Source organism: Phascolarctos cinereus, unplaced genomic scaffold (genome assembly GCF_003287225.1).
Source record: "Phascolarctos cinereus isolate Bilbo 61053 unplaced genomic scaffold, phaCin_HiC Scaffold_726;HRSCAF=1367, whole genome shotgun sequence".
NCBI lineage: Eukaryota > Metazoa > Chordata > Mammalia > Diprotodontia > Phascolarctidae > Phascolarctos > Phascolarctos cinereus.
This window is the reverse complement of record NW_027556098.1, coordinates 121,617,631-121,630,661: the sequence shown is the minus strand read 5'-3', so window position 1 is coordinate 121,630,661 and position 13,031 is coordinate 121,617,631. Positions and strand designations below refer to the sequence as shown.

At 35.0% G+C, this 13,031-nt stretch overlaps 1 protein-coding gene across 2 annotated transcripts in view; it reads left to right on the top strand.

The window, feature by feature from the left end:
- Positions 1 to 13,031, top strand: part of RYK (receptor like tyrosine kinase) — a 113,142-nt gene that overhangs the window by 80,897 nt on the left and 19,214 nt on the right. For both annotated transcript variants that reach the window (XM_020986079.2, XM_078146761.1), the window contains exons 11-13: positions 330 to 462; positions 1,603 to 1,712; positions 1,838 to 1,997. In XM_020986079.2, the coding sequence (XP_020841738.1) occupies positions 330 to 462; positions 1,603 to 1,712; positions 1,838 to 1,997 (403 nt within the window). The remainder of the gene's footprint in view (positions 1 to 329; positions 463 to 1,602; positions 1,713 to 1,837; positions 1,998 to 13,031) is intronic.

Genomic DNA, 13,031 nt, shown 5'->3' with positions numbered 1-13,031 from the left:
CTTGTATAAGCTAGCAGGTAGCAAGTATTCAACCCCAAATCTTCTGGCTCAAGTTCATTTCTCTTCCAGTTACATCAGGCTGTTGTTCAAGAAAATCAATTTGCAAGATAATGAGGGAGAAATTCTACTGTTTAGCTGAGGTGTTTTATTTTAAGGAATGGCTTAAATTCCATATTTTAAAGCCTGTTTTCAATACTGTATCTGTTTATAGTCATAATACTTTTTTTCAGATTGTTTTTGCCTTACTTTTATCCCATTTGTTAAAATAGATAACTGAGGTTTTGGATTTTACTTGTTTTTCTCCTTCCTATTTTGTGTCCATTTTGTAGAAATCTGCTTCCTATCACTCATGTTTGTATAGAAGAAGGAGAAAAACCCATGGTGTTATTGCCATATATGAACTGGGGAAACCTTAAATTGTTCTTACGACAGTGCAAATTAGTAGAGGCCAACAATCCTCAGGTAAGAGAAACTTGCCCAATACCAGTAATGTCTTTTATTTATGAATAATTTATGTTAACATCCTTGGAAGAGGTGAAAAAATACTTATAAATGTAGAATAATTAATGGGAAATCAAAAGCATTGAAGAAAGAAGATAAAAACCTGGCAGGCTGAAGGAAAATGAATTATGATTCCTCTGACTTGACCGGAATGTTTACCCTCCCCCCAAAAAACTGTTGCTGATTTTGCTGAATTTATTTCCAAAGTACATTTATTCATTGTAGTTTAAAACCCTTTAACACATTGGCAATAATTTTTATAACATTTCTGTGAAAATGTTACCTTTTTCCCTTTGTTACAGATAAGGATACAGAGTTCAGAGTTCCTTGCTCAAGATTACAAACGTAATTGCTTATGACCGTAGTTTGAGTTGTATTAGAAAGTTAGATTACAGTCTTTATACGATAGAGCATAAAAAAATTATAGATAGATGTACTTATCTGTATCATAGGTTTATATACATATAAAAAGTGTGTAGATGGACAGCTTTCTATAATATAATTGGATTTATTTATATGCATATTTATACACATGTTTAGGGAATTATGTACATATTTATGGATTTATAGACACATTTATATACACATATACATATATATGTATATATCTAGATATATGTACATCTATCTATCTACATATTGTTTTTAGCCCTACTTGTGTTGTTCTAAGATGAACTGTTAGTTGTTTGATCTACTCACACTGAGAGCCAGTTTTTGATAACAGTCTGCAGTGAGCTCAGGAGAACTCTGAAGTTTTGTTAATAGAGAGATCTTGTAGCACCTTGAAAACATTTTAACAGTATATTTCTTAGAGAGTTGTAAATCTTCCATCTTCTCTCCCATTATCCTCAAAGTCAAAGTGATCATTTGACTCATTTCTGATGCAGTTTATAAACCGGAAGAAGATATCTGTTTAAATACTTTTAACAATCGAAATATATTACCTAGTGTAATGAAATTTATAGTCAAGGTCTAGCTTCTAGAAATGAGTCTGTAGGTGGAAAGAAATATTTAGATCTGGAGTAATATGAAGGGAGGAAGGCACGAGTTGTACTGTAGGTATTTTATTTTGATTATTGACATTACCATTGTGAATCACAGGCAATTTCCCAGCAAGACTTAGTACATATGGCTATTCAGATTGCCTGTGGAATGAGCTATTTGGCAAGAAGAGAGGTCATTCACAAAGATCTGGCTGCTAGAAACTGTGTGTAAGTACTATGCTGTTGTCATCAATTAATAATTAATATTCCCTGGATTTGTGACATATACTACAAAGGTATATTTAAATGATAACCATGATTCGTCTTTTTATTGTCTCCTTTTTTGTTTTCAGCATTGATGATACACTTCAGGTAAAGATCACTGACAATGCCTTATCTAGAGACTTATTCCCCATGGATTATCACTGTCTAGGGGACAATGAAAATAGACCAGTTCGATGGATGGCCCTTGAAAGTCTGGTTAATAATGAGTTCTCCAGTGCTAGTGATGTGGTAAGTTCTGGTACTTCCAGGTATTGATAGAACAAGGAAAAAATGACCTTCTCTTAAGTGCATTCATTTTTTTTATAGAATGCCTGGTGACCAATAACTAAAGAAAACAAATATACTTTATTGTTAGTTAAGCCATCTAATAAAGAGAAATGGTGGAACAGAGTCAGAAGTCATTTATATTTGTTTTGAAATATTTTGCATTGGTTTTTTTTCCTATTATATTTTACCTTCGTGGTTCTCTTGTTTGAAAGAATAATGAAATGAATTTCTAGTTCCTAAATGTGTGAAAAGTACTCAGCTAGGTAGTAAATAGGGAGCTTGAAAGTCTAGTGGGGGATTGAATCTATTGGAATAATTCAGAGACTTTTTTTTTAATAGATCATATATTATTAGAGCCGGAAGATGTCCAGCCCTATTTCATAGAGAACCTTGTCTACGCAATGGAAATGCATAATATAATCATTCATATTCCATGAAACTAGTGTACTTTCTTCATGTATGCAGAGAGCAGTGGAGCCTTTGGTCTATTTTTTAAGCGTCGAGTGTAAACATTTATTACTAGTTGAAGCAGTGTGGTTTAATGGGAAAAAACTGGACTTAGGAGAGGCTTGGATTCAGTTTTTACTTCCAACACTTTCCACCTTTGTGACTTGTACAAGTGACAACTTCTGTGAGTCCTGGTTTCTTTATCTTTTTTTTTGCTTTTTTTTGGTGAGGCAATGAGGTTAAGTGACTTGCCCAAGGTCACACAGCTAATAAGTGTTAAGTGTCTGAGGCTGAATTTGAACTCAGGTCCTTCTGACTCCAAGGCCAGAGCTCTATTCACTGCGCCGCCTAACTGCCCCTGGTTTCTTTATCTGCAGAATGAAAATAACAGTATGTCTGTGTCTGCCTCTCAGGATTCTAATGAATATTTAATATGATACTAGATGCAAATGATGTACAAAGGTTAAGTTTTTAGCCAGTTACACAAAGAGCTGAACTGAGGTCAGCAAAACATTCAATAACCTAGACCACTTGAACAAACAGAATACACTTAGCTTTTTAGCTAACTTCTCACCATATCTGTCCATAACGGAAAATATACTTTACACAGAGAATTATATAAAACTGAATATTTGTGTTTCTTTTGGTGGAGCTAAAAAAAAGTGTAGAGTTGATAAGTAAATAGCAGTATTGGTTATTGCCGACTCCTGATACACAAACTCACTTGAACTATTAGTAACAGTTCAATTCACAACGCATAGTCTAGTTGGGTAGACGTTATTAACATATAACATGCTGGAATTAGAGCACAATATGTGATGCAATGTTGTCTCTTGAGAGGTCAGGAATGAGAAGAGGTAAGCAAGCTGTAGTAGTATGATTTAAAGGGGACCTATAAAGGATGGGTAGGACTGGGACTGTGAGAAAGAGACAGCAAGGCATTCTGAGGGAAGGAAAGAACTTCTTATATTCAAAGTGGGTAAAGAGATCTGCCTGACTGAAATGGACAGTATGGGTTGGAGAATAGTAGCAAGTAAAATTAGATAGGAAGAATAGACTCAGATTATGTGGGATTTTGAATTCCAGGCTGGAGTTTGAGTTGCATTTGAAATGCATTGAAAAGTTATTGTAGATGATTGTATGAGATGGTAAAGTGAGGGAGAAGGGAAGCAGCTTTGTATAGTAAGAAGATGTCTGATCTGGGAGTCAGGAGAACTGGGTTGTGGTTCCCCACTAACTGCCTGTGTCAGTTTTGACAAACCCCCTTATCTTTCTTGGCCTCATTTTCCTTAAATATTAAATGCTGGATTAGAGCACACAACCTCTGTTAGTCCCTTTCCCTCTGTGTCTTTATGAATGGACTTTACAAAAGAGAGAGACTGGAGCCAAGTAACCCAGCTAGGATGTTATTGCTATAACTTAGACATAGGGCCTGAATAGAATGATGACAGTGTGTGTGTGGCAAAGAGAACTTGAATTTTTGAGGAAAAATTACTAATGGAAGGCATTTGTGGTTAGGGATTTTCAGTCCAAGTTGTTGACAGAAATTGTTGACATTGTTGACAGAAATGGGGAATTTGGGGAGGTAGTTTATATTTTAAACATGTATTTTAGGTGATGGTACATCCACAAACAGAGCTTTCATAGAAGGAACTTTGAAATATGAAGTTGAAAATAAAGATTTGAGAAATATTATTGTTAAAGTGGACTCTGCAGTATGGAAAATGGATGGACTCTGCCAAGAAATGTGGCAAGAGAAAGCTGATTCCATTCTTATTGGATAGTTTCTTTATCAATCAAATCAGGACTCTTGTACTCTTCTTCTCTATCCTAATAAACAAAAGTTGAAGAAAAAGAACTCTTATTTAGGTTATTAGAATACCATCTGTGCTGTTACATTTTAACATGAATCTAAACTGCCTTTTCTGCTCAGATTTTTTTCTCTTAGAAAGACTATGTCACGTTGTTAGATTGTCAAAGGAATATACAATTCAAGCTATATTACTCATTGCAAAAATGGTGGTTGCAGTCCTATTCACTATAATCTTTGCATTTAGGAGGGTAGTAGAGTGTGAATTTTCAATAGAGCAATTTATGATTCTTCATATTGTCATGGGTTGTGACTGATTGTTCTGACTCTTCAGTCTGGTCGCATAATTAGGTCACTTATGACTTATGATGCAACTTGTCAGAGGCCTCAAAATTGAATGTCCATATATATGTGTACTACAGAAGAGGCATCATTTCAAGTTTCTGTTAGATTTTAGGACCAAGATTTGGAATGTTAGAGTTTATGATGGTTAAAACAAAAGTACAGTTTTAAATTTGTTTTTGTTGTATCTTTTGTTAATTGAGTATTTATATTTTACCTTTTTAGAAGGATGTTTAGCCATTTTATTATGATCAGTAATTATCAGAGGTGTCTATTTCAAGAATTCTTAGATCTTGTACAAGTTGCCTAAATGTTTTGACAGTAAGGAATGGATATCTGTCATAGTGTTAACTTTGTTTCTTTTTGTATTTTATATGCAGTTTAAAGAATCGCCTTTTACTTTTTGTAGCATATATTTCTCAGGAGACCAATGTGTTCTTCTGTACTTCTTGCCATAGGTGATATGTAGGCAGAAGGACAATGCTACATAATAGCGAGTAAAAAAATTTATTATCTTAGTATTAACAGTGCCTCAAGAACTTCTCTGTAACAATTGAATTTGATTATAATAGCTTCTCTGACACTTGATAGCTAAATATATTATTGTTCCTCTTCTGCTCTGAAAAGTCAACATTGAAATTTTGGTGAAGCAGATTAAATTTTATAAGCATTCTTCATTTCTTTCATAAGCAAATAGTTTGCTGTCTCAAACATTGAAAGGTAGAATGTAGACTGCACCTTCCAAAACTATGCTGTTCTCCTGTCATTCTTAAAATTTACTGCCAAAGAGCCTATTAAGCACAACTATTGTATCAAAATAATACTGAGAATACTTTATAGGATTTCTTTTTAATTAGAGTTACAACTGCTTAGTCGATGTATAGGCTTGGATGATATTCAAACACTGTTCAATTTCTTATGAGCTGAAACTTTGCGTAATTATGGAAATATATGTTAACTTTTTACCTTTCTAAACATTCTGTCTTTCTAAACTATTTCCATTTAGTTTTTCACTTCTAAATGTCTATTATTGTATATTTTCATTGAATGTATGGTGTGCTTAAACAATCTGCCTAGTTGGAAAGGTGAACAATCAGAATTATTCCCTTTTTTATAGTTAATTTAAGTGGTAACCTAGCTACTCATTTTCATGATAAATATTTTGTTAACTTGAAAGAATTATGTCTTCTGAAAGATTAGATCTTTTTCTAAGTTTTATTTTTATTCCTTTTATTATTTAACATTAATCATTTCCCAGTGTACCTTACTCCCCACCTTTTCCTTGTGACAAAGAAAAGCAATTGAGCTAAATTGACCAACATAGTAACTATTACTCTGCCCTCTCTAAGGAGAGGAGGGAAATGGCTTTCATTATCTAGCATTAGAGGTACATTTTTAATATTGGAAGTTGAAAATGCATGCAGTTATTTCAGTGCTCTTTATTGTTTCCTGTATTCTTTGATGGCTTTTGCTTATTACTTGTTAAGTCTCCCATAAATCACATTGCTTCTGCCCAAATGGGGATTTTGCAATTCTTTATATACACACGAAGTGTTTCATGATTGCTTTTGTAAGAATATTAGCATTTTTTGTTATAAGAATAAAATACCACTGCTATAAATTGTGCTTTCATATCTTTTTAGTGGAGGCATTAATTATTTGAAGGGTGGGTGACCTTGCAGATAATACTCCAGAGTACTGGAGAAGAACACCTATAAAATTAATCTCAATTTTTCTCAATTAGTGAACTTCGATCAGAAATATGTGAAACTCCTATTTGAGTATTTTCTTTTTGCTTTCTTTCAAAATAACATCACTCTAAAGGCATCCTTAGTAATTTCTGGATATTGTTTTTACTTAATTTATTATTATTAAATGTGGGTCACTGCATGAAGATCTCATGGAAATATATATTATTTTGTCTTTTTATGTGAATACACCTAAATTATAAAAGCTTTGAGTTATTTAATGATAATTTTTAGTAGCTAGTATAATCTTTCATATGTAAGCAGACCTTGCCTTAGGGATTCGGGGTTCTGAAAATTAAGAAAATACTGTCAAGTAATTTTTAATATTATATCTGTTCTTTCTTTAAAATGAGAAATTTGCTTTCTTTTGGGAAAAGTTAACCTACTTCCAGAAATGAACAGTTTACTTCCTATTGGTCAGTTTACTGTTTCTATTTTCACTATTCATTCTGTCCTTCTGGTTGGATCTTTTAATCCATAGACAAATTAGTTCAAAGGACCTTATGTTGTGAACCTTTCTTCATTATTTCACTTCCTTCAGGGTCTTCTCATTCTACTACATTTCTGTCAGATACCACCTTCTTCAATCACGAGTGTTAGGATGGAGCATTTTCAAAACATCTTACAATGGGAAAAAAGGGGCCATTGTGTCAAACTTGAGTGATGGCTTAGTAACCATCCAATACTGGCTCCTCTGTCTCTCCTAATCCGCAGACCCAGAGGACAAATTCATAACAGAAGTGGCCTCTTTCTCAGTTATGTCTGACTGTCTGTTACCTGGAATAATACTGGATGGACCTCCTGACTTCAGCAAAGGCTCCTAAGACACAGGCTACTGAGGTAAGCACTGGCCCTCAGGACGGTACCTCCAACTTAACTGCCCTAAATGGGGTACTGATTCTCTTCTAAAAAGAGTCTCTGGAGGTATAAAAATTATTTGAGTATATCAACCTATTCTCTCTACCATCTTTCTTCATTAAGTACTTAAGGTAGTTTTGTACTCTCTCTTTAAGTCCCTCTCCACAAATAACTGAGACCCCACATTGACGATTAAACATATATGAATGTCTTAAAGATCACTTAAAGTTATTCTTTCCTCATTCTTGAAATATGAAGCTTAGCAAAATTTCTTGGGACTTTTCTTATCTCAGAAACAGGTCCTTTAAAGACTTTATTTTATTGCTTTAATTTCTTATTCCTTTCTTCATCATTTTTTCTTTCAAAACAAAATGTTTGACCTGACCTTTTTTGATTTTTTCTTCATCCTTCTTACTTCAACTACTCAGGCTATTTTCTACCATAATTATAAACTGTGATTCTCAATATTTAAAAAACTGCTTTTTATTCTTGTTCTTGTGTTCACTTATAGTTTTTTTCATCCCTTTACCCTTGCATTTATAAGTGAAGAAGAAATGCTAGAAGGTGAAAAGGTATACTTGTGCTTTCTGACTTTAGAAATAAAAAAATATTTGGAGAGAAATTTCCATCAGACAATTATCTATGTATCTACAAAATTAGGCATAAAGAAAAATCTTATATTCCAACACATTTTGTTCCTTTGGGAACTATCTTCTGTGTTTCACTCATCTCTTCTAGGTTATATACAGGAAGGTGCCTCCATGACAGAATTCTTTACATGTTTGTTTTCAGTGATAAAGATGATGAGAACTAACTACAGTTTGTGGCTGCAAGTTGCACAAGATTCACAGGGGTAGAAAATAGTATTCTTTTGTATTTAAAGGAAAGTTACAAAAGATAAACCAGAACTGGAAGTCACCAATCCCTCCAGTTAATTAGTTATGACTGTAAGTCGATTTATCTGAGTTTTATATTCCCATGTTGTTCATTATTGAAATATTGATATCTGTTTTTAATGTGGAAGGCAGCAGCACAAGCATGTTAATGTTTAGCATACATATTACATTTTATATTCCTTTTTGGACTATATCAGTTTTATTAGAATTATGAAGTAATAGGATCATAGGATTATAGATTTAGAGCTGGAAGGGAGCTTAGAGGACCTTATATCCAGCCTTCTCATTTCACAGATGAAGAAACTGAGACCCAGAGAGGGAAAGTGACGTACCTAGGGTCTCAGCTAGTAAGTGCCTGAGGTAGGACTTGAACTCAGGTCTTTCAGATTAAAGTCCAGCACTGTGTTTGCTATACTGCCTAACCACTCATCTCAAAGAATGTTTAAGACTTTCCATCATTTAGGTGATAGTTAAGATAGTCACTCATATAATTATTGTGCATTTGCCCTTTAAACAAAAAATAATAGCTGCTTGTCTATCTTTGCATAATTAAAATCGTCATATTAATATATGCATAGTTATTATTGAAAAGGCTTAGAAAATATTCAGTTTGAAGGTTAATGTATTCTTTAGAATTATGGGGCATTTACACATAAATGTTAGGTATTTAGGAACTGTTTTACTCTTGTGAAGCCTGTAGTTTCTGTGTATTAGGAAAGCTAATCTGAAAGTTCCTAGATAATGAATTGTTCAGTATTACTATTGTTTTATTGGACTTTAACTTCCATTATTAGACATATTCAGTTACAGTATTTAAGCCTTTTAAAGGAAACTCTTCCACTAATGGTAGTTGATTTCTTAGTAGGGAAGGGTAATCTTAATTCTCACATTTATCTATATTTCTTGGCATTTGACTGAAAGACATTTAAAACTGGCGCCATAAATTTTTTTAGTTGAGTAATTTGATAACTATGTTGCTAAAAGGGATAACCCAGCTACTCTTGGTTCTTGGCTTCATTTTTCCGTATCTCCTAAATATGAATATTACCTAAGGTCAGGGCTTGCTAGCTTGTTCTTCTCTTCTATAGGATGACCCTTGGAGGTTTCATTTATCTACTTCTGAGTCGGTACTTTCAACCCTATCTTGAACTGCAGTGCTATATCTCTAATTGCCTGCTAGATATTGCCACTGTCACTTCAAATTCACCGTGTCCAAATTGAAAGGAAACATATTTCCTCCTGGTTGCTCTCTGGACTTGCCCATTTTTGTCAGTTATTCAAACTTGAAAACTTATTTGTCTTTGATTCCATCCATCCAGTCACCAAGTCATATCAGTTCTTTCTAAGGAATGTCTTTTGAATGCATTCCTTCCTTCCTAGTCTTGTAATTCACCTGAAGCCAGTCCAGACTCTCATTATTGCAAAGCTCAGTGATTATAATGATCACGAAATTGGTCTTTTAACTTCCAATCCCTCCCTCCCTCTTTACTCCATCTTATATTACCATATAAATCTTTATGAAGTGCCACATTGCACATAATAGCTAACATTTTTATAGTGCTGTAAACTTTGCAGTATACTATACATAAATGATCCTTATTTGATAACATGTTATACACTGCTTGAAAATCCTCAGTGGTTTCTCATTGTCTACAGAGAAAGTCTGAACTCCTTAGTGTGGAGTTAAAGGCACTTCATCGTCTATATACTTGTGTCCCTATATACCTTTCCAGCCTTACCACTTCCTACATGCTATTATACAAATGCTCTCAATTAAGCTGGTATTCTTATTCTTATTTGCTTATAGTGTTGTCCCTGCCTGGAATACCTTTTTCCTTTCTCAGTGCTTGGGTTTCCTTTAAGACAGAGCAATAATGATAATAATAATAGCCAATGCTTATAGATAGCCCTTTAAGATTTGCAAAATGTTCCGCTTGTTATTTCATTAGATCCTCACAACAACCCTGTGAGATAGATATTATTATTATTATGCCCATTTTTCACATGAAGAAATTGAGGCTTAGAGAGGTTAAGTGACTTGCCCAGGGTCAAGCAGTAATTGGCTGAAGCAAGATTTCACCTCTTCCAGTTTACAAAAGTACTGTGGAATATCATGTGTACCATTAGCATATGTTACCTAGTATTCTTGTTTATCTTTTAATGTATAGGTCCCCCTCCTCAGTTTACTTTGCCAACACATACCCCAAGGTGTGGTGTAGGGGACTAAAATCAATTTGTTTTGGTAATGATGATTTTGCTTGGCACTATTCATAACAGCTCCAGTATTGTTTCAGAAACTCAAAGAAATAAGATTACCTTTAACTCCTCCTTGTCCTTAGAGTTCTACACTCTTCCTTTTTAAAGCCCACCCACCTCCTTCCCTCACCCATAATTTTGTTAGTCCCTGCATTTTACTAGGTCTTTGTGAGGAATGACTTTTAGATTCAGCCTTCTTACCCTATGTCCATAGTCACCACCTCATTCAAATCCTGGAAAACTTGTGCTTAGATCCCAATAGTCCTGGTGTCCTTGACATTCCATTCTTCTCTGCACATCTCTAACAGATTAATTGTCTAAAATGACATTTTTATCAGTTCACTATTAGGGTAAAAAACTAACAGTGATTCCCTCTTTCCTAAATCTAGGCATTTCCTTTTGACATCACATGTCTTCATTTTGATAAAACTTTTTCTCTGTTCAGCCTCATCTCTCACCATTTTGTAATGAAAGTCACTTGCTTTTTTGTCAGGCTTATCTCTTTATCATCATTGTTATAGGATATACCATTCTTAATTTTTTTTTCTTTTTGGTGAGGCAATTGGGATTCAGTGAGGATATACCATTCTTAATAGTATGTGTCTTTGTTCATGGAACTTTTCTCTCTCTGCCAATTTAAATGTTATGGTTTTTTCTTTTTCCCCAAAGCCTAACTCAAGGTACACCTATTTGAAGTTTTCCCTGACTAATCAAAGCTTGTAGTTTCCACTAGTTGGAATTTCTTCAACACTTAAGTAAGCAATATGTACTTTACTCTTATTTATTGAACAGATAATAACTGTTTGCCTATAACATGCAAGACACAGTATATAATTAAGGGAGCATTCAGGTAAAGATAAAACATAGCCCTTGCTGTCAATGAGCTTATAGAGAGATGGACACATACACAAATGTTTCTTAAACAAATTAGTACCTTCAGCCAGGTACAAGTGAAATAATGTGAGTTCAGAGGATGAAAGACTTACTTGCAGTTGAAAGAGCTTTATGGGAGGAGGTGGCATTTAAGCTGAGCCTTAGGTGGAACTAGGAGAAAGAAAAGTTTAGGTAGAAGAAATGACATGACCAAAGACATTCGTGCAAGATGTGTTTGGTGAATAGTCAGTGTCAATTTTAGTAAGAGGGTCTGTGTAGGGGAGTGGTGGGACATAAAGCTAGAAGGGTTAGGGGCAGGTCAGGAAGTACATGAGCTCTTCTTGAGGAGTTTGGGTTTTTTCTAGTGGGGACCAGGTAAACATTGAAGGCTTTTGAGCAAGAGAATGTCAAGATTATGACGTTAGAAATTTTGATTTGGCAAACGATATCTAGTTTTTCAGATTTATTTCATATTACTCACCATCACACACTCAATATTACAGCAAAACTGGCCTGTTTGCTGTTCCCAGAACTCAAAACATTCCACCTCCCACCTCCATCCCTTTCCATAGCCTATACCTCATACCTGGAAGGCTCTTTTGCCTCATAGACTCCTTAATTTCCTTCCTTTTCCTATTAGAACCTTTCCTAATTCGTCTAATTGTTAGTGCTTTTATCTGCCTTACATTATATATTTATTTGTAACTTGTGGTCCCTGATAGAATCAATCAGTCAATAAACATTAAGCACCTACTGTGTGCCAAGTTCAGTGCTAAGGGCTGAGGATATAAAAAGAGGCAAAAGACAGTCCCTGCTCTCAAGGAGCTTATACTATAATGGGGGAGGCAACGTGCAAACAAATATATGCAAAGCAAACCATGTATGTGACAGGAAATAATTTTAAAAGGGAAGACACTAGAATTAATAGGGCTTGGGGAAGGCTTCCTGTAGAAGATGGGATTTTAATTGGTGAAGCCAGAGAGGTCTGTAGTCAGGACCAAGTAAGGAGAATGTTTTAGACATTATGAGAACCACCAGAGAAAATGCCCAGAGCTGAGAGATGGAGTATCTTATTCATGGAAAAACCAGAAGGCCAATGTCACTGGATCGTAGAATATATATTGGAGAGTAAGGTGTAAGTAGACTGGACAGGTAAGAGGAAGGTTAGGTTATAAAGGGCTTTGAATGCCAAACACAGCATTTTGTATTTCTTCCTGGAGGCAATAGGGAGCTACCAGAGTTTGTTGAGTGGAGGATTGTGCTTTAGGAAAATCACTTTGTTGGCTGAAAGAAGCATGGATTGGAGTTGGGGAAGACTTGAAGCAGGCCAAATCCCCCTGTAGCTAGCATGATAGTCAGGGTGTGAGGTGCCGAGGGCCTGCGTTAGAGCACAGAGTTGGGGGGTGGTGCGTGTCGGAGGAGAGAAGGGGCCTACGTACAATATATTGCAAAGGTAAAATCAACAGGCCTTGTAAATTTTGTGAGCACCAAGACCATTGTTTCATTTTTTCTTGGTATTCCCAGCCCCTAGCACACTGCCTTACTGGTAGGTATGTAATTAAGAGAAGAAGAAAAAAACCAAACTAATGAATTGGATTCTTTCCAGTCTTTGCTTGAAAACCTCACATGAGGCAGACCCTACTCTCTCCCAAGGTAACTGATTCCATGTTTGGTTTACTCTGGTTGTTATAAGTTTCTCCTTATATCCTTTTTTAAAATCTACCTTTTTTTCCCCCTCCTATTTCTGCCATCTGGGTCCAAGCAG